At 43.7% G+C, this 25,654-nt stretch overlaps 2 protein-coding genes across 3 annotated transcripts in view; one reads left to right on the top strand and one right to left on the bottom strand.

Annotated features, from left to right (window-relative positions):
- LOC116412377 overlaps positions 1-10,862 on the bottom strand; it is a 30,269-nt gene extending 19,407 nt beyond the window's left edge. The window contains exon 1 of the mRNA XM_031906544.1: positions 10,445-10,862. Coding sequence (XP_031762404.1) covers positions 10,445-10,862 — 418 coding nt within the window. The remainder of the gene's footprint in view (positions 1-10,444) is intronic.
- The window catches only part of pih1d1 (PIH1 domain containing 1), a 506,577-nt gene that overhangs the window by 438,183 nt on the left and 42,740 nt on the right, over positions 1-25,654 (top strand). The gene's annotated exons all lie outside the window — the stretch shown is intronic.

Genomic DNA, 25,654 nt, shown 5'->3' with positions numbered 1-25,654 from the left:
CATGATCGTTTTCATGTCTACGAACATTGGCTGCTTCATTTTCTATGCTGCGAGGCCCCAAACCAAGATCACACAAAACTGACCCAAACCTGTATTGGTGATGACTCAAATTATCCACAGTGGGCTATGAAAATCCATCCTCTGCAATTATGCGTTGGCCAAACTTCAGCCCATTAATAACCTACTACTTATATCTGACACCAAATGAGTAGTTTCCATGCTCTGAACAGGAAGACATTGACCTAATGGTTTCCACCTCTCTACCTGTTGGCTGAGATATTAGCTACTAAATATAACAGACACCTCTGCTTAGGCTTCGTGCCTTAAACATAAACCTCAACCCCCCCACAGCACCTTTTATTTGCTACATTTTCCTTGAAATAAAGCATGTCTGTCGATACTTAAGCATATTCTTAGTAAAATGTCCCACACAGGAAGTTAACTTCAGAAGCCACAGCACAAAATGTAATTTTCTTTTAAGTTGATCTTTTCTCTAGAAAACCATTTATTTCTTTTAAGTTTTTGATGCCATTTGTTTTTTTTTCCGCTTTCTGCATGTATTAAAAGTAGTGTGAAGTAAGATTCAGTAGTGTTTCCCACACATGGACTGATGTATTTTGTTGCATTGTAGCTGGTTATAGCTCCCAGGAGGCAGAAACTTGTGGTTGCTTTGTATGGGGTGGCATATGGGGCACAACGATTTCCAATGGATAGTGGAGAGAAACGATTGTTTTACCATTGTGGGTAAAAATAGGGAACCCTTTTTGCATTTAAAATGACATAAATACACAAAGGGGAGTTGTGGGAGCTCTCCAAGGCTAAGTAAAGCATACAAGTACATTGGAAATGCAACTAATCTGGTGAAATAAGCTACAGATATACAAAAGAGAGGTGGGGGGAGGGGTGGATCAATGTACATTGCCTGGTCCCCTTTTTCATAAGCCATTCAACGTCTATTGCACTGCATGCATCTTCAAAAAACACTGGTATAGATGCTGGATAGCTAATGAAGCAGGGGACCAGGGAATGTGCATTGATCAATTCTCTCCTAGTTTAATGGTGGTCTTATGTCTTGAAAAAATGGGTGTTGGTAAGTGGCCAGTTTTTCTCCTTTACAAGCTGCAAGCTGTAAGCCTGTAGAACCAACCAATGCTGTGGCCTTGGCAGTCTCTCTCCTATAAATGCTAATGGCATGGGGGGGGGATAAGCCCTGTGACTGGAACCAATGCCCTGCTCAGAAGACACTTGTCCTGGGAGAAGCTGCCATGCAGGGAGGTGCCAGCCTTTGAGGGGTATGACCAGAGGTGAATAGTTGGGACCACTATGTTAGGTTTGCCTTCACGTGGTGTGGTGGCTTGCCAATTTTGTAACTAGAACCCCCTGTTTTTTTAAAGATGCACTGGCAAAGTGAATCACTTATGAAACAAGGGGCCAGGGTATGTGCATTGTTTAATACCCCTCTCTCTTTTGTATGCTTGCACTTAAAGGTGAACTATCGTGAGAATCAAAGTTTGATATAAGCTTTACCTCTTGGAAACAGGAAACATTCTAAATATATCAACTCTACATTTTGACTCCTGCATGTAGAGAGACGGCATTTCCATCAGAGCAAATTATTTTGAAAGAGTAAGCTCTAGTTCATCTTGTAGGGAAAGGGTGCATTGCCCCCAAAGGCTGTATTAGACCTGTCAATCATAATCTGATTCCGGCTCCTGCATGACAAGAGAATGAAGAGAGACAGATGCTGAGAAGAGTAGATAGAGATAGAGGGATAGAGAAGGATAGAGAAGAGTAATTTGACTACTTCAGAAACTGTACAAAATTTGATAATATTTAACAGTTTAAATGATTTATATTTAGTATTGCCACGAGCAGTATGTCAATGCTATAATAAAGGCACTGCCACAATCCAGCAGTCAGTCCCTTGAAAAGTGAGTTATTGCTTACAGCACTATATCCCATGATAGGTGAAAAACTGACTCCGGCAATACGTCAGTCCCATAATGAGGGAGTTAAATGCTAACAGCAGTATATCAGTACCTCAAAGAGTTTGTTACTGCTATCATTAGCAATAACAGTAATACCCCTAGCCTTTTCTATTTGCCCCTTACATATTATATAAATGTTTCAAGCAGTGCATCCAGCTGCCTGTATGTCTTTTTGAAATGCACTTTTATCTCTGATGAGAAGTAATAAAACTATAGACAGCTGTGTAACAATATAGGAAGCAGTCAAGCGGTCCGTCAAAGCCCAGACGTCATGGTGGACTGGAAGAAAGTCTCAGTGTTCCCAGACTTCTTGGCCGAGCCACAGCGCCAGCGAGGAACTTTCACAGCAGTCAAACGTCGACTCCGTGAGGCCAACTTAAAATATGGCATGCTATACCTGGCCAAAATGAGGGTTCAAGCTGGAGATAGAGCCCTCTTCTTCCAGACGCCACAAGAGGCCAGAGACTGGCTAGATACTTGGAGACCTCAATCAGGGCCGGAACTAGGGGTAGGCAGAAGAGGCAGCTGCCTAGGGCGCAACAATTGAGGGGCGCCAGGCAGCCTCTCCTGCCTACCCCTAGTGCTACTTTGTCATTTCCTCCGCCGCTTGTCATTAGCGGCGGAGGCAATGACTCCTCCACGGGGAGGTGGGCTGAGTTAGCCGACCGGGTTGCCTAGGGCGTCTGGTCGGCTTGGCCCGCCCCTGACCTCAATCACCCAGAGCCAGTCCCAATTGACAAAACTAACAGCTACGCAAGGGTAACAAAGATAACTTGCCAGTACGACAGGTGAGACTGCCTATTCCTAATATACCAGGGCAAACACTTGAACTTAAAACCACTGACACATGTAATGGGCATCCTCTAGCCAAATACTATTGGGAGAAAGCGCTCTAACAATGCTCATGTCAACAATATAGGGAGCTGACCTCGTGGCTGTGGTAGGGCAGGAGAATGGGCCCAGTAAAACCCTGGGAAGAATCTCATCGTAGGATTGATATGACTAATGTATCATCTCTAATTACAGGTATGGGATCCCTTATCCGGAAACCTGTTATCCAGAAAGTTCCGAATTACGGAAAGTCCATCTCCCATAGACTCCATTATAAGCAAATAATTCTAATTTTTAAAATTATTTCCTTTTTCTCTATAATAATAAAACAGTACCTTGTACTTGATCCCAACTAAGATATAAATAATTCTTGTTGGAGACAAACAATCCTATTGGGTTTATTCAATATTTAAATGATTTTTAGCAGCCTTAAGGCCGGAGATCTAAATTACAGAAAGATCCCTTATCTGGAAAACCCCAGGTCCCGAGCATTCTGGATAATAGGTCCCATACCTGTATAATAATAATTAATAATATAATATTATTATAATATCAGGGGTTTTCAATGACAAGGGGTTCCTTATTTTACTGGGGGCCCATACTGAGAGCTGTTATTACAAACATGCAGGTCCAGGCCTTGGGCTTCAAGGTATACCCAACTAAGTAATTGGAAGACCACATCTACGGCTTTTATAAGCAACAACTAATGTTGCTTTACAAGAGGATGGAATTAAAAGTGAGCAATGTGCAGACCAGGAGCTTTTGTCCCTGAGGATACTGTCTGTGCTGAACAGCCCCCAAATCACCCCTTGTGCAAAGTGACAGGTGGATATCACTGCTTACAGGCCTGGCCAGATGAGCATGGGCTGACGATATCTACACCTGTGAAGTATAAGTCATGGGTGACAAACAAGCAGCAAATCTATCTAATTTTATCAATGTAATAAAACAAAATAACTTAGAATAAGATGTTATAATAACATTCCATGGGAAGAAGGCACTTTTTCCATGTTCTCATGTAAAACAAAGAGGCAGAAGAACCCAGTCACTGTTTTCTATAAAAAAAACCAAACATTTATTGTTTGTGCCAGAAACCCCCTTGTGTCAGTGTTGTGTCTGTGGTGTCGTATTGCAGGTGGTTTTTACATATTTTTCAAATCTGAGAGTTCTGTAAAGCAAAACAGCAATGGCACCCGTGGGAATGATCATCTCTGCTTATATTGAATTTCAATTTGTATCCAAAATGACACAGTGTGCACCCTGTAGTGTGATTATAGTGCAAGGTCTTTTCTGTATACCATCTGTGCTTATATAACCCTGTTTATTACTGAGACTATGGGACACATTCATCTTTCTCCCGATGTTGAAGTGAAATATCGAGGTGGTAGGAAGTAGATTCATCAGAGTTTCCCATTTACCAAACTCTTATCCATGTTGGCATGGAGGTTTGTCCATATGCTTTGTCCCCATCTGAATTAAAGGAAAACTATACCCAATGTAGGTCTCTATAAAAATATATCTCATAAACAAGCACAAATGTAAAACCCTGCTTCGTCTAAATAAACCATTTTCATAAAAATATACTGTTTTAGTAGTATGTGCCATTGGGTAATCCTAAATAGAAAATTGCCATTTTAAGTACTAAGGGCCGCCCCCTGGGATCATATGATTCACAGTGCACACAAACAAGCCAAGGCACGCATACACACACAGGGTTGCCACCTGCCCAGTTTTGACCTGAACAGCCTGATTTTCAAAAGGGCTGTCGAAGTCAAAACTGCCTGCCTGGTTTTCCCAGTTTGGAAACAGGGCAGGGCTCTCCAAAACTGACTAGGTGTTTGTTGTAATTCGATTTTTGGGAGATTACTCTGATATTGCCCACCTTACGTGACCTTGCCAAATGAGTCTATCTTGCAGTGTTTTTTTCAGAATCCCTTTGGTTTTCTGTGAAAATATCATGTTTTGTTCTTTAGAACCCTGACAAGGAGACATTTTCCTTATGTACCCTAAACAGAGCCTGCTTTCCTGCCACTTGGGTCTCTACTGACTTTTTACACTTGGTAAGATCTGGGATCTTACAGGAACACCTTCGTCTCTCTCTCTCTTTCTGCCTGCATCTCTCCCAGCACTTCCTCTGCAGGCCTTCCTGTCACTTCCTGTAAATTCCCCTGTGAAATGACAGGAAGGAAGGCTCGCTGAGAAAGTGGGGAATCCTTTCCCTTACTGTACAGAGACAACACAGAGGGTGGGACAGGTATCCCCAGCCTCCCTACATGTGCTTATAAAGAATGATATAGGGCCCAGTAACTTTTATATCAAAAATATCAAACTCTGGATCCCTTCATTTGGGCTTGCCACCTGGGCAGTATTTCATCGGCCTAGGGCCAGGGCCAATATTACAGATGTACTGGTAATGCAAGTAAGTTTGTAATATCTTGTACTCTTATCCTCCCGCGGCCCACTTCTGATCCACCGCCATCCTGCCTCTGGTCTGACCCCAGTCCTCTTCCTATCCCCTCTCCCAGCTCCCTTTTTAGCCCTCAAACTATTTCCCCTCGAATGTGGCCCACTGACTTCTTGCCCCACCCCATTAACGTCATTGCTCCGTACATGATGTAATGGACCCACCCCTGTTGACCCGCCCCCTGCCCTAGAAGATAAGAAGAAGCCCAAAAGTATTAACCCTACCTCTATTTGTTACGTGGTAAATCTGTTTTTTAATATGTTTAAATCTTCTTGTAAATTACCAACATATTTTGAGAGTGAACCTTTGCATGTTATAACAAAGCTAAATAGCTTCAGGCGGCCAAATCATTTTTGGCAAAAAAAATAATAAAGATGGTTTGTGTGAAAAAATGATAACTAGCTGGATAAAGCGGAAACAAGCTGCGCATGAATAGCTGCCAGAAATAGGATCTAATTCCTTAAATCCCTTTATCCAGAAAGCTCAGAATTACAGGAAGGCTATTTTCCCATAGACTCCATTTAACTCTTCTCTGTAATAATAAAACAGTAGCTTGTATGTGATGGTAACTAATCTGCATCAATCCATATTGGGGGCAGATCAATGCTATTGGGTTCATTTCATGTTTAAATGAGATTTAGCAGATTAAAGGTATGGAGATCCAAATTATGGAAAGATTCCTTATCTGGAAACCTTAGGTCCTTACATCCTATACCCGTATAAGTTTGTGAAGTCTCTAAATACTGAAAATTGGACATTTTTAAGTGAAGGGATATATATGATTGTCCGGAAAGATACGGCAGATTCATTAGGATGTAACAAGAGGCTTGTGCTGCTACAGTGTGTCGCATTGTGATGGATTACAGCAAGGAATGTTGTACAGGTAAGGGATCAGTTATCCAAAAACCCTTATCCAGAAAGCCCTGAATTAAAGGAAGATTCCATGTAAAAAAAATTATTTTCTTTTACTCTGTTATGGTTTATTTCATGTTTAAATGATTCCCTTTTCTCTGTAATAATAAAACAGTACCTGTACTTGATCCCAACTAAGATATAATTACCCCTTATTGGGGGCAGAACAGCCCTATTGGGTTTATTTCATGGTTAAATGATTCCCTTTTCTCTGTAATAATAAAACAGTACCTGTACTTGATCCCAACTAAGATATAATTACCCCTTATTGGGGGCAGAACAGCCCTATTGGGTTTATTTCATGGTTAAATGATTCCCTTTTCTCTGTAATAATAAAACAGTACCAGTACTTGATCCCAACTAAGATATAATTACCCCTTATTGGGGGCAGAACAGCCCTATTGGGTTTATTTCATGGTTAAATGATTCCCTTTTCTCTGTAATAATAAAACAGTACCTGTACTTGATCCCAACTAAGATATAATTACCCCTTATTGGGGCAGAACAGCCCTATTGGGTTTATTTCATGGTTAAATGATCCCCTTTTCTCTGTAATAATAAAACAGTACCTGTACTTGATCCCAACTAAGATATAATTACCCCTTATTGGGGGCAGAACAGCCCTATTGGGTTTATTTAATGGTTAAATGATCCCCTTTTCTCTGTAATAATAAAACAGTACCTGTACTTGATCCCAACTAAGATATAATTACCCCTTATTGGGGCAGAACAGCCCTATTGGGTTTATTTCATGGTTAAATGATTCCCTTTTCTCTGTAATAATAAAACAGTACCTGTACTTGATCCCAACTAAGATATAAATAATCCTTATTGGAGATAAAACAATCCTATTTCGTTTAATTCATGTTTCAATTATTTTTTAGCAGAATTATGGTATAGAGATCCAAATTACTGAAAGACCCCTTATCTGGAAAACCCCAGGTCCCGAGCATTCTGGATGACAGGAGCCATAGCTGTACTGTAAGATATAGGGAGCTGGGTCAGTACACACAGCAGCCTGCACACATGGGAATCCAGTTTATCACTAACACACATTTATTATCTTGTAAAAACAAATGTAACATGGTGTTATTCCTACGCCTTTAGCTGCAGCTGTCTGCAATCATGAATGGAACAGTCTAGTTTGCTTATTCAGCGATGCTGCCAGTACTTTTCCTTTTAATTAACCCTTTCCCATTTCATTTATCCCTTTGATTATAATACCATTTCATATTTAAATCAGAACCTACTGTATTAGAAGAATCTAATTAATTAATTAGAATCTAATATTAGAAGTTCAGATTTCCTATATTTACTTGGTATTAAACTTGTTTATTGTCATAATAATAACGCTTCAGAAGCATATAGTTATAACATTTCACATTTGCATAGACAATTTTATCACAATTTCTGACTTATAAACATTGTATAACAAATGTATAGTAACTTTATAGGACTTAAGCATATTGAAGTCTAAGGTGAAACAAGAGAAGAGAAGGAAAAGTATAGGTTATCAGTAGTGACGAGCGAATTTGTCCCGTTTCGCTTCGCCGAAAAATTTGCGAATGTTTCAAAAGATTCGCGAAACGGCAAAAATGCCGCACGGCAAAAAAAAATTGTCGCCCGCGGCTATACCTTTGTCGCCCGCGGCTATTCTTTTGTTGCCCGCGGCTATTCTTTTGACGCCCGTGGCTATTCTTCTGTCGCCCGTGGCTATTCTTTTGTTGCCTGCGGCTATTCTTTTGACGCCCGTGGCTATTCTTCTGTCGCCGTGGCTATTCTTTTGTCGCCCCCGTCAAAAGAATAGTCACGTGGCAAAAGAATAGCCGCAGGCGACAAAGGAATAGCTGCGGGCGACAAAGGAATAGCCGCGGGCGACAAAGGAATAGCCGCAGGCAAAAAAAGAATAGCCGCGGGCGACAAAGGAATAGCCGCGGGCGACAAAAGAATAGCCGCTAATAGACAGTTTTTGGACGTGCAGCAAATTTTTCCGCTGAGAATATTTTCATCCGTCTCGCGAAACAATCCGCTAAACTCAGTTCACCACAAATCCGTGCTTGGCAAAACATTTCGCCCATCACTAGTTATCAGCGGTTGGGGGGTAAAGGTTGAAAGTAGAGGGAAAGAGAGAGAAAGAGAAGGGGATGTGGTCGCCTGGTTGTGTCTGGTCATATAATAGGAGACCCATAGCAGCCAAGTAGCTATGAAATCATTTTGTTTGTTATTACATGAGGAAGACAATTCTTCCATGAGGTAAATATCATTAACTGTATTTCGCCATTCTTCAATTGTTGGTGGGTTAGGATCTCTCCAGTGTTTAGGTATCAGGGAGCATGCTGCTATTGAACAATTGAAGGAGTAGGCTTTGCTTAAACTATTTTTCCTCAGAAGGAATATGTAGAATAATTGAGGTTGGGGATAATTCTACATCCGAACCAAATATGTGACAGTGATCCAGAGGGTTCCTCACATCTCCAGCATAAGTTGTTTATCATATGTAAAATAAAGCTGTAACTTTTTATCATTTGGATGTGCCCTGCTCTTCTCTTATATTTTGGATTTTTTGGGGGGATCTTTCAGGGGACCCCTGCAGTGAGCACCCACCTTATTGTATTGATTCTGTAGGTGTGCAGCATTACATACTTGAATTTCCACTGCCAGCATGTCTTAGGTCTATTTGGAATCAGGATTTGAATTGACACTGCGGATCCGACCAGTATATGCTGTGCATGGAGGCTGATCTCAGCCATTGCAAATTGTGTTGGGACAAGAAAATATAATCTAACCTAGAGTAACAGTTTTGTGGGGGGGGGGGAGAAACAGGTATATTGTTTCATTGTGGGGTTCATAAATCTCCATGTGTCTATAATTCTAAGAGACTGAATAATTTTCAGTCCCTTTTTAAGTTTAGAGTGTGGAATATTTGAGTGTCCTTTGGATGTGAGGGGTTGAATGGGAGATTAATATCTCCTCCTATTATTAGTGTTCCCTCTCCAAAGTCCCTAATTTTATGGGCAATTTGTGTAAGAAAACGTGTTTGGTTCTTATTTGGCACATTTATACTTCCAATTGTACATAGCGTGTGGTATAATAAGCCTTTAATAAACATGTATCTCCCTTCTTGGTCAACTAGGGTATCTGTCAATTGGAAGTCTATATTTTTACAAAATGCAATTGCTACTCCCTTAGTTTTTTGGTTTGGGTTATTGCTATAACACCATTTGGGATACATCCCTAGCTTTTCCATGGGGCAGAAGTCTCCCTTAAAATGAGTTTCTTGGGTTAATTGTATATCTCCCTTCTTTCTACGCATGATAGTTACCAGTTGCCTTCTTTTTTCTGGGATATTCACTCCATTAACATTTAGGGATATGACCTTTAGGTTACACATATTTGTAAGAAGAAATATATATTTCTAGCAGTTTGAAATACCAGGCCCAGGCGACCACATCTGTATAAAGTAGTAAACATAAAACATCTTATAACTGAAACCATAAGCACTGAAAAACCTTCAGTATAAAGTGGATGTGTCAAATATAGCATTATAGACCAAAATTAAATCCAACACTTAGGGGCACATTTACTAACCCACGAACGGGTCGAAATGAGTCCGATTGCGTTTTTTTCGTAAAGATCGGTATTTTGCGATTTTTTCGTATTTTTTGCGATTTTTTCGGCGTCTTTACGAATTTTTCGTTACCAATGCGATTTTTGCGTAAAAACGCGAGTTTTTCGTAGCCATTACGAAAGTTGCGTAAAATCTTGCGATTTTTCGTAGCGTTAAAACTTACGCGAAACTTCGCACCTTTTAAGTTTTACCGCTACGAAAAAGGCGCAACTTTTCGCGTAAGTTTTAACGCTACGGAAAAAGCGCAAGATTTTACGCAACTTTCGTAAAGGCTACGAAAAACTCGCGTTTTTACGCAAAAATCGTATTGGTAACGAAAAATTCGTAAAGACCCCGAAAAAATCGCAAAACATACGAAAAAGTCGCAAAATGTTCGTTTTCAAGTCGGAACTTTTCCAATTCGGGTCGGATTCGTGGGTTAGTAAATCAGCCCCTTGGGGGGAGATTTATTAAGACACGAACGCTCCGAACGCATTTTTGCTGATTTTTTCGCGTTTGCACGACTTTTTCATACGCCCACACCACTTTTTCGTACGCTGCGCGACTTTTTCGTACGCTTGTGTAAAAAATTAGGAAAGGTTCGGCCGCTGTTTAAAAACGTTCTGTATGAAAATTTCATACCGAACGTTTCAGGTAAGCCTCTGGTTCTGAGGTTATTTCTCCTCCTTCGGTTATCTAGATCATCCATCTTTCGTAGTAAGGATTGGATTGTCTTAGTGTGTGCAGTATTTACCTCTATGAGGGAATCGATTGAGTTTTCTATCCCTTCGTTCCGACTCTCGACTTCCGCAGTTCTCTCCAGTAACGATGCGATTTCTGTTTCTATATCCGCGATCTCTTCCTTCAGCGTAGTTATTTGCTTCGCTAGGTTCCTGAGATCCTTTTTTGTAGGTAGAGTTTTAAGGTAACTTCTTGCACTGTGTTCCGAGGTCGCTGAGTCTCCGTCTGAATCCTCGGATGGATCTGCTATTTGAGTAGGCCTTGTGTCGTCACCTTTGGTAGCACTTTCTGCTTCTGGAGCCGCAAGAAACTTTTTCATGAGACGCTGGGACGAAGTGATGAGCACTATATCGGAGCACTCACGGAGCTAAGAATTAGGCAGCCATCTTGCTCGGTGGTTGGCCACGCCCCTCCCAGTGTCCATAATTCTCATAAAAGCAAACAGGCACATTACTTGACTAATGAAAGGCCCTACTGTGTGCGAATGGGATAGGGACCTTAGATTGCAAGCTCCATTGGGGCAGGGACTGATGGGAATGTGATAGGGACCTTAGATTGTAAGCTCCACTGGGGCAGGGACTGATGGGAATGTGATAGGGACCTTAGATTGTAAGCTCCACTGGGGCAGGGACTGATGGGAATGTGATAGGGACCTTAGATTGTAAGCTCACTGGGGCAGGGACTGATGGGAATGTGATAGGGACCTTAGATTGTAAGCTTCACTGGGGCAGGGACTGATGGGAATGTGATAGGGACCTTAGATTGTAAGCTTCACTGGGGCAGGGACTGATGGGAATGGGATAGGGACCTTAGATTGTAAGCTTCACTGGGGCAGGGACTGATGGGAATGGGATAGGGACCTTAGATTGTAAGCTTCACTGGGGCAGGGACTGATGGGAATGGGATAGGGACCTTAGATTGTAAGCTTCACTGGGGCAGGGACTGATGGGAATGTGATAGGGACCTTAGATTGTAAGCTCCACTGGGGCAGGGACTGATGGGAATGGGATAGGGACCTTAGATTGCAAGCTCCACTGGGGCAGGGACTGATGGTAATGGGATAGGGACCTTAGATTGTAAGCTCACTGGGGCAGGGACTGATGGGAATGGGATAGGGACCTTAGATTGTAAGCTCACTGGGGCAGGGACTGATGGGAATGTGATAGGGACCTTAGATTGTAAGCTCCACTGGGGCAGGGACTGATGGGAATGTGATAGGGACCTTAGATTGTAAGCTCCACTGGGGCAGGGACTGATGGGAATGTGATAGGGACCTTAGATTGTAAGCTCCACTGGGGCAGGGACTGATGGGAATGGGATAGGGACCTTAGATTGTAAGCTCCATAGGGCAGGGACTGATGGGAATGTGATAGGGACCTTAGATTGTAAGCTCCACTGGGGCAGGGGCTGATGGGAATGGGATAGGGACCTTAGATTGTAAGCTCACTGGGGCAGGGACTGATGGGAATGTGATAGGGACCTTAGATTGTAAGCTCCACTGGGGCAGGGACTGATGGGAATGTGATAGGGACCTTAGATTGTAAGCTCCACTGGGGCAGGGGCTGATGGGAATGGGATAGGGACCTTAGATTGTAAGCTCCCCTGGGGCAGGGGCTGATGGGAATGGGATAGGGACCTTAGATTGTAAGGTCACTGGGGCAGGGACTGATGGGAATGGGATAGGGACCTTAGATTGTAAGCTCACTGGGGCAGGGGCTGATGGGAATGGGATAGGGACCTTAGATTGTAAGCTCCACTTGGGCAGGGACTGATGGGAATGTGATAGGGACCTTAGATTGTAAGCTCCCCTGGGGCAGGGGCTGATGGGAATGTGATAGGGACCTTAGATTGTAAGCTCACTGGGGCAGGGACTGATGGGAATGGGATAGGGACCTTAGATTGTAAGCTCCACTGGGGCAGGGGCTGATGTGACTGATGCAGAATCCCTGTAAAGCCCTGTGTAAGCATGTTGATCTTTTATTAAGGGTAACAATAATATTTATATCCCTGATGTGAATCTGTTTACTTTGCACCCATTAAGCCTCTTTATCTCTTTCACTCTCATTTTTTAAAGGCAATATAAACAATGACTCTCAACAATACTTTGTCCCAGTTCTGCTGACCTGCACATACTCGCGCACTCCAACATATTATTAAGGATTAAAGCGTTCTGAGAGCTGAAGTCCAGCAACATTAAGGCTCCAGCATTACAGGGCTGCATTCTCCCATGATCCTAATCTCTGTGTTGTACAACTGCACTTTGTCCCTGCAATTGGAAGAGGAGTTTACCTTGAACAGACCAATGAAACAGCCGTAATTATTGCTTAGGCTTCTGACAGTATTTATGCAGTGACGTGATAATATTTTCTGAAGGGAACAACATTTTAGGTAATCTATTAATGAGACTGTATATAGAAACAGAAATATGACTTGAATTTTGGTAATGGGAATGGCAGACTAGAAGCCCAACAAAGGTGCTTATCAGTAACATGAGAGAGCTTATCTATGGGATGTTTATTATTTACTGTATAATATAGATAACAGGAAGTCACGTGACAGTAAGGGACTTTGACTATGGTTTGCCCTTGTTACCCTTTTTATTAGTGAGCCCTTGTCACGGGCGACTAATCTCCCTGCAAAACCATCCCACCGGCTAGAATGTAAATCGCCGGTGGGATGGCAAACGCGGACCACGATTTGCCCAAGTCGCCTGAAGTTTCCTCTCAAGGCAACTTCGGTGACTTCGGCTAATCACGGCGCCACCCACCAATTTAGCTGGTGGGATGGCATTGCCAGGCCACAAAGGCCTGGGCCTAGGGCAGCACAAATTTAGGGGTGGTATGACGCCGCACTACAACAAAATGTTTACATTTTGCGCCCATACAGAGCAATGGAACTTCTCCCCACTGCTCCGTATGGGAGTATAAATGTGGCGCAAGCGTCGCGCAGCGGGGGAGGCTTATTCGCGTATGCGTGCACGGGGGTGGGGGCGCGAATTGGGGGCTGGATTTGAAATCCGGCGCTGGGTATTGCAGGGAGATTAGTTGCACGCAACAAGGGAGATTTGTCTTGATTTCCCCGTGTCACAGCCCTAAAGGTGGCCATACACGTGGCAATAACGATCGTTCCCACTCTCCACTGACGTTCAGGGCTGAATCATTAGATATGGAGGTAGAAACAATAGCAATTCTACCTCCATCTGCCGATTCAGCCCTGAATGTAGATTTTGCTTGGGCGCAAAATCTTTTAACTTGGCCAATCGATGACCGCAGCCTTTTGCGATATAGGTCGAGCCGCCATACACGTACTGAATATCGTATGAAAGAGGTTTCGTACAATATCATTGGTGTGTGTATGGCCGGCTTAAGGAGTATATTTATCATGCTGTGTAAAAAGTGGAGAGAGCAATTACCGCTGATGTTGCCCAGGGCAACCAGTCATCAATTAGATTTCAACAGTTAGAAAAGCAAAGCATCTGATTGACTGCCACCTTGAGCGTGGGCGACATTGGATTGATCTGATAGTTTAGCCTCTGGCTGATCAATCAGATCACATTGATAGGATACAGGCCATCATGAGGAGGACTGTGTCAACATGCTGATAAGCTTCTCCCCCTGTCGGGATTTTTAAATCTGCTCCATCAACATACACAGGCCCCATACACAGGCCCCATACACAGGCCCATACACAGGCCCATACACAGGCCCCATACACAGGCCCAATACACAGGCCCATACACAGGCCCATACACAGGCCCATACACAGGCCCCATACACAGGCCCATACACAGGGCCCATACACAGGCCCATACACAGGCCCCATACACAGGTCCCATACACAGGTCCCATACATAGGCCCATACACAGGCCCCATACACAGGCTGATAAATTGCCAACACAGTCCCTCGGCATGTTTTATAGGCCCATGTAGGCAAACCTTAAATCTCATCAGTCTGTGCAATTTGTAATAAGATTCAGAGCTAATGCTGCCATGAAGAAGATTCAGTGACTTATTCTCAGGCCTGGATTTGTGGTGAGGCCACAAAGGCCCGGGCCTAGGGCGGCACATATTTAGGGGCGGCATGCCGCAAACAAATTTTGACACTTTGCTCCCATACAAAGCAATGGGGCTGCTCCCCACAGCTCCGTAATGGAGTATAAGTGTAGGGAGAAGGGGAAGAAGAGATGTTTGTGCATGCGTGATTGGGGAGATTGTTCGAGCGTTTGCGCATGCGCGCGGGGGGGTGGGGGGGCGGCCTCGGGGCGCCTGGATTTGAAATCCGGCACTGCTTATTCTTCTATTTACATAAAGCGATGGATGTTCCCTAGGCAATTGCCAGGGTCAGCAGACATATAAGAGACACTGGACATGGTTATTTTTCAGTAAAATGAGATTGTGCCTTATCCAGGCAAGGACTATGGCAGAATAATAAGATTTGTGTTGAAACAGAGTCATTAATTTAACTGCTCCCTACACATAAATTACAGCACTTCAGACATACTTGACATGTCACAGAGGCAGCGCAGACTAAAACAAACAGTGCAACCTCTAAATGATTTTCCCCAGACCTCCCCTATGGCCAGGGGGCACTCTGCATGTCCCTACACTTATGTGCTTCCATGAACTCCCCTTCAGCTTACAGATTTAATTCACAGGACCTTTTTAAGCTTTATTAAAGTTCAAAATGGAAAAAGGCACAATTGAACATGATTTTTAACCACAATGTAACATTTTTTTTCCAGCATTTGAGTGGATCCAGTGCAATGATGTGCAAAATGTTGTGCCTGATACCAGCGGTGCCAAGGTATGTAATTGTTAAAAAAAATTGAATGGAAATGCGAGCAGTTGTGTTAGATGGGCATACATGGGCAGATTTCAGCTGCTGATTGGGCAGATCTCGATCGGGCAGGTCGGATCGGGGACCACATCGGCTTGTTGATGCATCCCTTAGTCCAACGGCGCCTATGCCCTTGGGCCAAACGATCTAATTAGCCGAATATCACCCACCTTTAGGTGGGCGTATGGGGAGAAGATCCGCTCATTTGGTGACCTTGCCAAATGATTGAATCTTACTGTGTATTGCCACCTTTACATGGAATTCGACTGGCCCAATATCAAGCACCTCCACACAAAGGGATTTGCTACAGTATCTGATATTTAGTAAAAACTGCCAGGCCTGATCCCCAACATCAGTGCCCAACCTCATTAATGCTCCTGTGACTGAATAGAAATAAATCCCTCCAATATTTGGACATCTAATAGGAAGCCATCCCAGAAGAATAGAGGCTGTAATAGCAACAAGTCTGGTTTTTGAATGAGGCACTGAACATGGTGGTTTTTGGACTCTTTTGGTAATATAGTGGGAAACCTGAATTGCTCTGCCCAAGGCTTGAGTAGTAGGCTTGAACTGAAGGGTTGTCATTACAGCCAATGAGGACATTTCAAGTAATATAGCACAACCCCATAGCTACTCACTGTCCGGGGTGAAACTGCCCCATGTACTATTGCTCTAAAGATTATTATTTATATATTAATTATTATTATCTTTTTAAAATGCATACAAGCAAGGTAGCTGGGCGAAAATCCATCCATATGACTCCCTATATTATTTATTAGATTTAATCAGAATTAATTCACTTCAGTTTTATCCTTATGGTCATTTTGGGACCAGCAAATATTGTTCCCCATGTGAGTTTATATATATATATATATATATATATATATATATATATAGTATATAGTTTATATTTACTGGTGATATAACAGGAGCTATTAATTAATTACACTTACTAAGACATAGACCGTGGTATTGAAAGACAATCTATGACCAGTTCTTGTCTACTGTTTGCATTTTTTTTTAATTATTAGCCTGTCTGCTTTGACCCTTCTCTATCCTCTATCTATCTCTGTGTATCTCAGTAACTATTATCCATCCAAACAAACTGCGGAACATCAGTCTTCATGACAAACCAAGCAGAGATGAGCAAAGTCATAGCTCCAGGCATCATGTTTAACAGGAATGTTAATTAACCAGATTACTCTGAAAATACCAAGGTGTTTGTTAAACAGAGATCACTTGGCATTGTTTAGAAATGCTTTGCTTCTCTGGCACCTTGTAAATTAAAGAATATGTAAAGACAGTCTGCGGTAGTATTGCTAAAGAGCGGTAGATAAGATGTGGTTTTGGTTGGCCCTGTGAACAAGCCAGCAAACAGGAGTTTATAGGCCAGGGGTACACACAGAGTTTTCTCTTTTTGTGCATACTCCAGGCCTTAAAGGAACAGTAACACAAAAATGAAAGTGTTTTAAAGTAATTAAAATATAATGTACTGTTGCCCTGGGGTGTTTGCTACAGAAAGTATACTATAGTTTATATAAATAAGCTACTGGGTAGCTATGGGGGCAGCTATTCAAGCTGGAAAAAAGGAGTAAAGGCACTATAGTAGGGTTTCTGTAGCAAACACCCCAGCTGTACCAGTGCAGGAATGGCTGCCCCCGGGGCTACACAGCGGGGTATTTATATAAACTATAGTAGGGTTTCTGTAGCAAACACCCCAGCTGTACCAGTGCAGGAATGGCTGCCCCCGGGGCTACACAGCGGGGTATTTATATAAACTATAGTAGGGTTTCTGTAGCAAACACCCCAGCTGTACCAGTGCAGGAATGGCTGCCCCCGGGGCTACACAGCGGGGTATTTATATAAACTATAGTAGGGTTTCTGTAGCAAACACCCCAGCTGTACCAGTGCAGGAATGGCTGCCCCCGGGGCTACACAGCGGGGTATTTATATAAACTATAGTAGGGTTTCTGTAGCAAACACCCCAGCTGTACCAGTGCAGGAACGGCTGCCCCCGGGGCTACACAGCGGGGTATTTATATAAACTATAGTAGGGTTTCTGTAGCAAACACCCCAGCTGTACCAGTGCAGGAATGGCTGCCCCCGGGGCTACACAGCGGGGTATTTATATAAACTATAGTAGGGTTTCTGTAGCAAACACCCCAGCTGTACCAGTGCAGGAATGGCTGCCCCCGGGGCTACACAGGGGGGTATTTATATAAACTATAGTAGGGTTTCTGTAGCAAACACCCCAGCTGTACCAGTGCAGGAATGGCTGCCCCCGGGGCTACACAGCGGGGTATTTATATAAACTATAGTAGGGTTTCTGTAGCAAACACCCCAGCTGTACCAGTGCAGGAATGGCTGCCCCCGGGGCTACACAGGGGGGTATTTATATAAACTATAGTAGGGTTTCTGTAGCAAACACCCCAGCTGTACCAGTGCAGGAATGGCTGCCCCCGGGGCTACACAGGGGGGTATTTATATAAACTATAGTAGGGTTTCTGTAGCAAACACCCCAGCTGTACCAGTGCAGGAATGGCTGCCCCGGGGCTACACAGCGGGGTATTTATATAAACTATAGTAGGGTTTCTGTAGCAAACACCCCAGCTGTACCAGTGCAGGAATGGCTGCCCCCGGGGCTACACAGCGGGGTATTTATATAAACTATAGTAGGGTTTCTGTAGCAAACACCCCAGCTGTACCAGTGCAGGAATGGCTGCCCCCGGGGCTACACAGCGGGGTATTTATATAAACTATAGTAGGGTTTCTGTAGCAAACACCCCAGCTGTACCAGTGCAGGAACGGCTGCCCCGGGGCTACACAGCGGGGTATTTATATAAACTATAGTAGGGTTTCTGTAGCAAACACCCCAGCTGTACCAGTGCAGGAATGGCTGCCCCCGGGGCTACACAGCGGGGTATTTATATAAACTATAGTAGGGTTTCTGTAGCAAACACCCCAGCTGTACCAGTGCAGGAATGGCTGCCCCCGGGGCTACACAGGGGGGTATTTATATAAACTATAGTAGGGTTTCTGTAGCAAACACCCCAGCTGTACCAGTGCAGGAATGGCTGCCCCCGGGGCTACACAGCGGGGTATTTATATAAACTATAGTAGGGTTTCTGTAGCAAACACCCCAGCTGTACCAGTGCAGGAATGGCTGCCCCCGGGGCTACACAGGGGGGTATTTATATAAACTATAGTAGGGTTTCTGTAGCAAACACCCCAGCTGTACCAGTGCAGGAATGGCTGCCCCCGGGCTACACAGCGGGGTATTTATATAAACTATAGTAGGGTTTCTGTAGCAAACACCCCAGCTGTACCAGTGCAGGAATGGCTGCCCCCGGGGCTACACAGCGGGGTATTTATATAAACTATAGTAGGGTTTCTGTAGCAAACACCCCAGCTGTACCAGTGCAGGAATGGCTGCCCCGGGGCTACACAGCGGGGTATTTATATAAACTATAGTAGGGTTTCTGTAGCAAACACCCCAGCTGTACCAGTGCAGGAATGGCTGCCCCGGGGCTACACAGCGGGGTATTTATATAAACTGTAGTAGGGTTTCTGATTTGACTGATTACATACAATGCTATGAGAAATGGCATTGCCATATTTTCGAGCCTTCTGGATAACAGATTACTAGATAACAGATAACAGATACCAGATCTCTTCTATACTTGCTCAGAACTAAGAATTCAGTGCAGTGGTCATGTCCACATGTGGTCATCTCCTCCATAAAGGTTGGATGTATGCAACACATATACCTTATAGGACAGAGCTGTTCAATGTTTCCCATGCTGTGGGCTAATAAGCTGATGTACTATATGTCTGGGGGCCTATTTATATCAAAGTGGTGATGTCTTAGTCGTCTATGAAGTCTATTGGCAGGTAAAGGGCTATAAAAATACCTTGCATGGCCCCTAGTTCAACTGCCCTGTTACAGAAACAATTAACCAGAAGAATAACGATAAGAAGCATATTAAGTTTTCCATAATATACAGTTGCTTCCTCAGCAAACTCTGAGCTATATGAAACTGGTTCAATACCAGCCACATGCTGGACCTGGATAGAAATGATGTAAGTTACAAATCTGGTTCCGCTAGTTTTGTCCCATCATGTACCCAAATATACAGTATATTGCAGCAGGGACCTTTGGATTTTGCCCTCTATTGCAGTGGATTAAACGACAGGAATTTCAGGATTTTTTTTTTTTATTACAAACAGGAAGCCTTTACACTGTAAAACAGAATGTTAGTGTGATGAACACACACCAAGATAAAAAAGGTCAAATACTTTGAAGAAAGATGGCCTCCTACTTTATCATAATCCTGGAGGAGCCTGTTCTGCTCACAGGCCAATGTCTGGCAGAAGGCAATGCTAACAATTTATTCCTTTGCTGACGAGATGTCAGTGGCTTTGATCTGAATTTCCCTGCACTCACCCATTATCAATATATATAGGACATTAAGACATTCTGTACATTAAGCTAGCAAGAAATGCCCTCCCCTTTAAGCAAAACAGGGATTATTTGTCCATATATTGCAATATATTCAAGCTCGGCAACTTAGTCCCTGTGCATAATGTACAATAAAGCAGTAGAATTATTAATGAATCAGATACAAGTGAGTGTAGGACTGGCCAGACCGGGGGTGACTGTGACATGGTTGGGCAGCTTGAATATATTGCAGTATATGGACAAATATAAAGGGGAGGGCATATCTTGCTATCTTAATGCACAGAATGGCTTAATGTTCTATATATATTGATAATTGAGTTCAGAGGGGGCTCTTGTTGTTGTCTGTATGAATTTTGTGGTAACACCCTCATTGCACCCCCGCCTAATGGTTTAACATTTAGCGGTGAGCACAACTTTCCCTTTTTTGCTATAGTTTGATTGAATTTTTCATCTAAACGTTAAAAACAGTAAAAAGGTCGTATTTTGGTGCAGATGGGCACACAGAATACTTTTGAGTTGTAAGCGCACCTACTGGGGTTTAAATCACAGCCAGGGTAGTTGCTGATCAGACCCCAAATACAGACTGCTTCCACAGCACAGGGTGAGCTTTAGCATATAGGAAATTCTATGAAACATTTAGGGGCTACGCTGTGTTTCCTTCCCAGAACTCCTTCTGCTCAAAGCTCTCAAAATCTAAAAACATATATGCAGGTTAATTGTTTCCTGGGGAAAATGGACCCTAGCGTGTATTGTGTGAATGTGATGAAATTAGACTGTAAACTCTGCTGGGGCAGGGATGAGTCGCTGTAAAGCAGCAGTTGTAAGATTTTTTCAGTCCAAGCCCCTTAGAGGTCCAACCTTTGGCCAGGGGCCCCCCTTAGCTTATTGCAAAGGCTACAGATATAAAAAAGCACTGGCGTCCCGTGTGTCCCAGGGATATCCAGGGCAACATATGTAATCTTAATCTAGTTGACTTTCAAGCTAAGAAGGCAGTGCTGTACATGAACAGCATTCTTGGGTTCTGAAGTTCATTAGTGCTAAATTGGCTTTGAAGCCTCACAAAGGAAAACAGATGCAGCACAACAGCCTCTGTAATTCTCCACATGTTCAATTAACTAACAAGGGATCTGAGTTTGCACGCAGTCTATACTGGAACTAGGCAAGAGAATTGAAGAATTACAGTGACTGGTTCTGTGTGGTAAGGGAAGTCATAAATTCAGCTCTGTATTGGAAAAAGGGAAGGGCAGGCAGATGTGATTGTTTTTTTTTTCCAATATGAATTTTTATTGATTTTAGTAACAAGTGGGAAGACAGAAAGGAATAGGAACACATATTCACTTCTTACAAATTGGGTTAATTTGAGTTATACAAGGTTTATAACCATGAGAGATGTGATTGTTTGTATTGTTTCATAGAATGGATGGTGGATACTTCCAAGCTGAGGTTGTTAAAATATGGAGCTGTTCCAGGGGGCGGCTTTAATCTTATTTAGGATGAATTTCAGGGCTAATGTCTTTTTGCTGTCTCTTTAATGTGCAAATTCAAGTGCTGTCTCATCTCTTACAAAATGCCGGTCTGCCTTATAGTAAAGGGAAAGCAGCGCCCCTTGCAGCCCAGCAAAGTATTTGTCAGTGACAAACTTCCCTCACTGAATGGTCCATTGAATCGATGTGTTCCACAAACATGGGTTCACTGACAGGGTGAATGAGGGGTGCTGCAGTCACACAACAATGCTTGGGGTGACCGAGTAGGTGCTGCAATGAGTGAAGCAATGCTTGGGGTGACCGAGTAGGTGCTGCAATGAGTGAAGCAATGCTTGGGGTGACCGAGTAGGTGCTGCAGTGAGTGAAGCAATGCTTGGGGTGACTGAGTAGGTGCTGCAGTGAGTGAAGCAATGCTTGGGGTGACCGAGTAGGTGCTGCAGTGAGTGATGCAATGCTTGGGGTGACCGAGTAGGTGCTGCAGTGAGTGACGCAATGCTTGGGGTGACTGAGTAGGTGCTGCAGTGAGTGACGCAATGCTTGGGGTGACCGAGTAGGTGCTGCAGTGAGTGACGCAATGCTTGGGGTGACCGAGTAAGTGCTGCAATGAGTGATGCAATGCTTGGGGTGACCGAGTAGGTGCTGCAATGAGTGATGCAATGCTTGGGGTGACCGAGTAGGTGCTGCAATGAGTGAAGCAATGCTTGGGGTGACCGAGTAGGTGCTGCAGTGAGTGACGCAATGCTTGGGGTGACCGAGTAGGTGCTGCAATGAGTGACGCAATGCTTGGGGTGACCGAGTAGGTGCTGCAATGAGTGACGCAATGCTTGGGGTGACCGAGTAGGTGCTGCAATGAGTGACGCAATGCTTGGGGTGACCGAGTAGGTGCTGCAATGAGTGACGCAATGCTTGGGGTGACCGAGTAGGTGCTGCAATGAGTGACGCAATGCTTGGGGTGACCGAGTAGGTGCTGCAATGAGTGACGCAATGCTTGGGGTGACCGAGTAGGTGCTGCAGTGAGTGACGCAATGCTTGGGGTGACCGAGTAGGTGCTGCAGTGAGTGACGCAATGCTTGGGGTGACCGAGTAGGTGCTGCAGTGAGTGACGCAATGCTTGGGGTGACCGAGTAGGTGCTGCAGTGAGTGACGCAATGCTTGGGGTGACCGAGTAAGTGCTGCAATGAGTGATGCAATGCTTAGGGGAAGAATGAGAGAGTGCTGCAGTTACAGGGCAGAGAGAAGTAGAAGGAACAGGAAGGTTAATAATTAAAAAACCACAACAAATACAAAATGAAGACGAACTGAAAAGGTCCATTTATAATTTACTGACCTGATACCCCAGCCCCGGTGCTCCTATCAGCAGAGCACTGTCCTGGCCCAGGCTTGTTCCCAGTGAGCACCACGGAGCGATCCCCTTCTTACTTCTCTCTTCGTGCGGGTGCGCACAGTAAACTGAAAATCTAAACTTTAAACAAAAAAGGCATCTTTTTCCCTTTACTGGGCATGTGTCGGCCCTGGGGCAGGGAAGAATGATGAAGTGGAAGAAGAGGAATGCTCCGTGGTGCTTGCTGAGAAGTACCCTGGGCCAGGGCAATTTTCTGCTAACAAAAGCACCGGCCTGGAGTATCAGGTCAGTAAATACAATCACTGGGGATGCCTAACTTTGGCAACCCCCAGTGAGTTCACCTTTCCTTCTACTTTAACATGAAATGCCTCTTAGAAAATGCTTTAAAAACTTACTCCTTAAAGGGACCCAATGACATTTAGTTGTTAGTCCTCAACATAAATAAGAACCAAAGGCAGAAACTCACTGTCCGGCCACAGAACACTCAGGAATGATTCTTTGGAAGCTTTACCCCAACATATTGCAGTTAATAGAGTCGGCTGCTTTTAGTCATGTCTGGGGTCCCTGCAGTAATGGCATTTCCCAAATATCCTCTGCTCTGGGGTTAGACTGCAGCTTCACTCACTATACAGTGGCTTGCAAAAGTATTTGGCCCCCTTGAAATTTTCCACATTTTGTCACATTACAGCCACAAACATGAATCAATTTTATTGGAATTCCACATGAAAGACCAATACAAAGTGGTGTACACGTGAGAAGTGGAATGAAAATCATACATGATTCCAAACATTTTTTACAAATAAATAACTGCAAAGTGGGGTGTGCGTAATTATTCAGCCCCCTTTGGTCTGAGTGCAGTCAGTTGCCCATAGACATTGCCTGATGAGTGCTAATGACTAAATAGAGTGCACCTGTGTGTAATCTAATGTCAGTACAAATACAGCTGCTCTGTGATGGCCTCAGAGGGTGTCTAAGAGAATATTGGGAGCAACAACACCATGAAGTCCAAAGAACACACCAGACAGGTCAGGGATAAAGTTATTGAGAAATTTAAAGCAGGCTTAGGCTACAAAAAGATTTGAACATCCCAAAGCCTTGAACATCCCACGGAGCACTGTTCAAGCGATCATTCAGAAATGGAAGGAGTATGGCACAACTGTAACCCTACCAAGACAAGGCCGTCCCCCTAAACTCACAGGCCGAACAAGGAGAACGCTGATCAGAAATGCAGCCAAGAGGCCCAGGGTGACTCTGGACGAGCTGCAGAGATCTACAGCTCAGGTGGGGGAATCTGTCCATAGGACAACTATTAGTCGTGCACTGCACAAAGTTGGCCTTTATGGAAGAGTGGCAAGAAGAAAGCCATTGTTAACAGAAAACCATAAGAAGTCCCGTTTGCAGTTTGCCACAAGCCATGTGGGGGACACAGCAAACATGTGGAAGAAGGTGCTCTGGTCAGATGAGACCAAAATGGTACTTTTTGGCCAAAATGCAAAACGCTATGTGTGGCGGAAAACTAACACTGCACATCACTCTGAACACACCATCCCCACTGTCAAATATGGTGGTGGCAGCATCATGCTCTGGGGGGGCTTCTCTTCAGCAGGGACAGGGAAGCTGGTCAGAGTTGATGGGAAGATGGATGGAGCCAAATACAGGGCAATCTTGGAAGAAAACCTCTTGGAGTCTGCAAAAGACTTGAGACTGGGGCGGAGGTTCACCTTCCAGCAGGACAATGACCCTAAACATAAAGCCAGGGCAACAATGGAATGGTTTAAAACAAAACATATCCATGTGTTAGAATGGCCCAGTCAAAGTCCAGATCTAAATCCAATGGAGAATCTGTGGCAAGATCTGAAAACTGCTGTTCACAAACGCTGTCCATCTAATCTGACTGAGCTGGAGCTGTTTTGCAAAGAAGAATGGGCAAGGATTTCAGTCTGTAGATGTGCAAAGCTGGTAGAGACATACCCTAAAAGCCTGGCAGCTGGAATTGCAGCAAAAGGTGCTTCTACAAAGTATTGACTCAGGGGGCTGAATAATTACACACACCCCACTTTGCAGTTATTTATTTGTAAAAAATGTTTGGAATCATGTATGATTTTCGTTCCACTTCTCACGTGTACACCACTTTGTATTGGTCTTTCACGTGGAATTCCAATAAAATTGATTCATGTTTGTGGCTGTAATGTGACAAAATGTGGAAAAGTTCAAGGGGGCCAAATACTTTTGCAAGCCACTGTATATCAGGCACGTGAGTGCTGCTCCATTACCGGTAGCACTGCCACTCACACCTGAGTCCTGTCTATTCCGATATAACTAGGTGCTCATTGCCAGTAGGCACCTCTTTGAGGTCATAATAGTCGGAGAGAGACAAAGGGCCCAGAAAGCAAAAGGAGCGGAGCTTCATATTAGACAAGGAACTAAGTAAAACAACTGCTGTTCAGTTACTTGTAATAGAGAAATAAAATACATCTGGATGCAGGGAGAAAGGTATATTATTCTGAGGGCTGTACAGAGTAATTGGGCTGTACAGAGTAACTGTCATGGGAAAACACAGATTTCGTATATTTAATTTTTAAATTTCACATGGGCTAGCTATTCTTCATTTCCCAGGGTTCCACAGCCATGTGACATGTGCTCTGATAAACTTCAGTCACACTTTACTGCTGAGCTGCAAGTTGGAGCGATATCCCCCCCCCTCCCAGCAGCCAATCAGCAGAACAATGGGAAGGGGGCAAGATAGCAGCTCCCAGTAGGTATCAGAATAGCACTCAATAGTAAAAAAAATCCAAGTCCGGCTTGGGACTCCTCCAGTTACATGGGAGTAGGAGAAACAATAGGTTACCTGAAAGCAGTTCTAATGTGTATTGCTGGCTCCTTCTGGTTGAGATGGTTCAAGAATATAATTTAAAATGGTAAAGTGAATTATTTGCTATGTAACCAGTGTAATTTAGAAATAAAACGTACCCCATAAAAATCATGACCG

Source organism: Xenopus tropicalis, chromosome 7 (assembly GCF_000004195.4).
Source record: "Xenopus tropicalis strain Nigerian chromosome 7, UCB_Xtro_10.0, whole genome shotgun sequence".
In the NCBI taxonomy this organism is placed as follows: domain Eukaryota; kingdom Metazoa; phylum Chordata; class Amphibia; order Anura; family Pipidae; genus Xenopus; species Xenopus tropicalis.
Note: the sequence above shows the minus strand (reverse complement) of the source record. Positions and strands in the feature narration are given on the sequence as shown.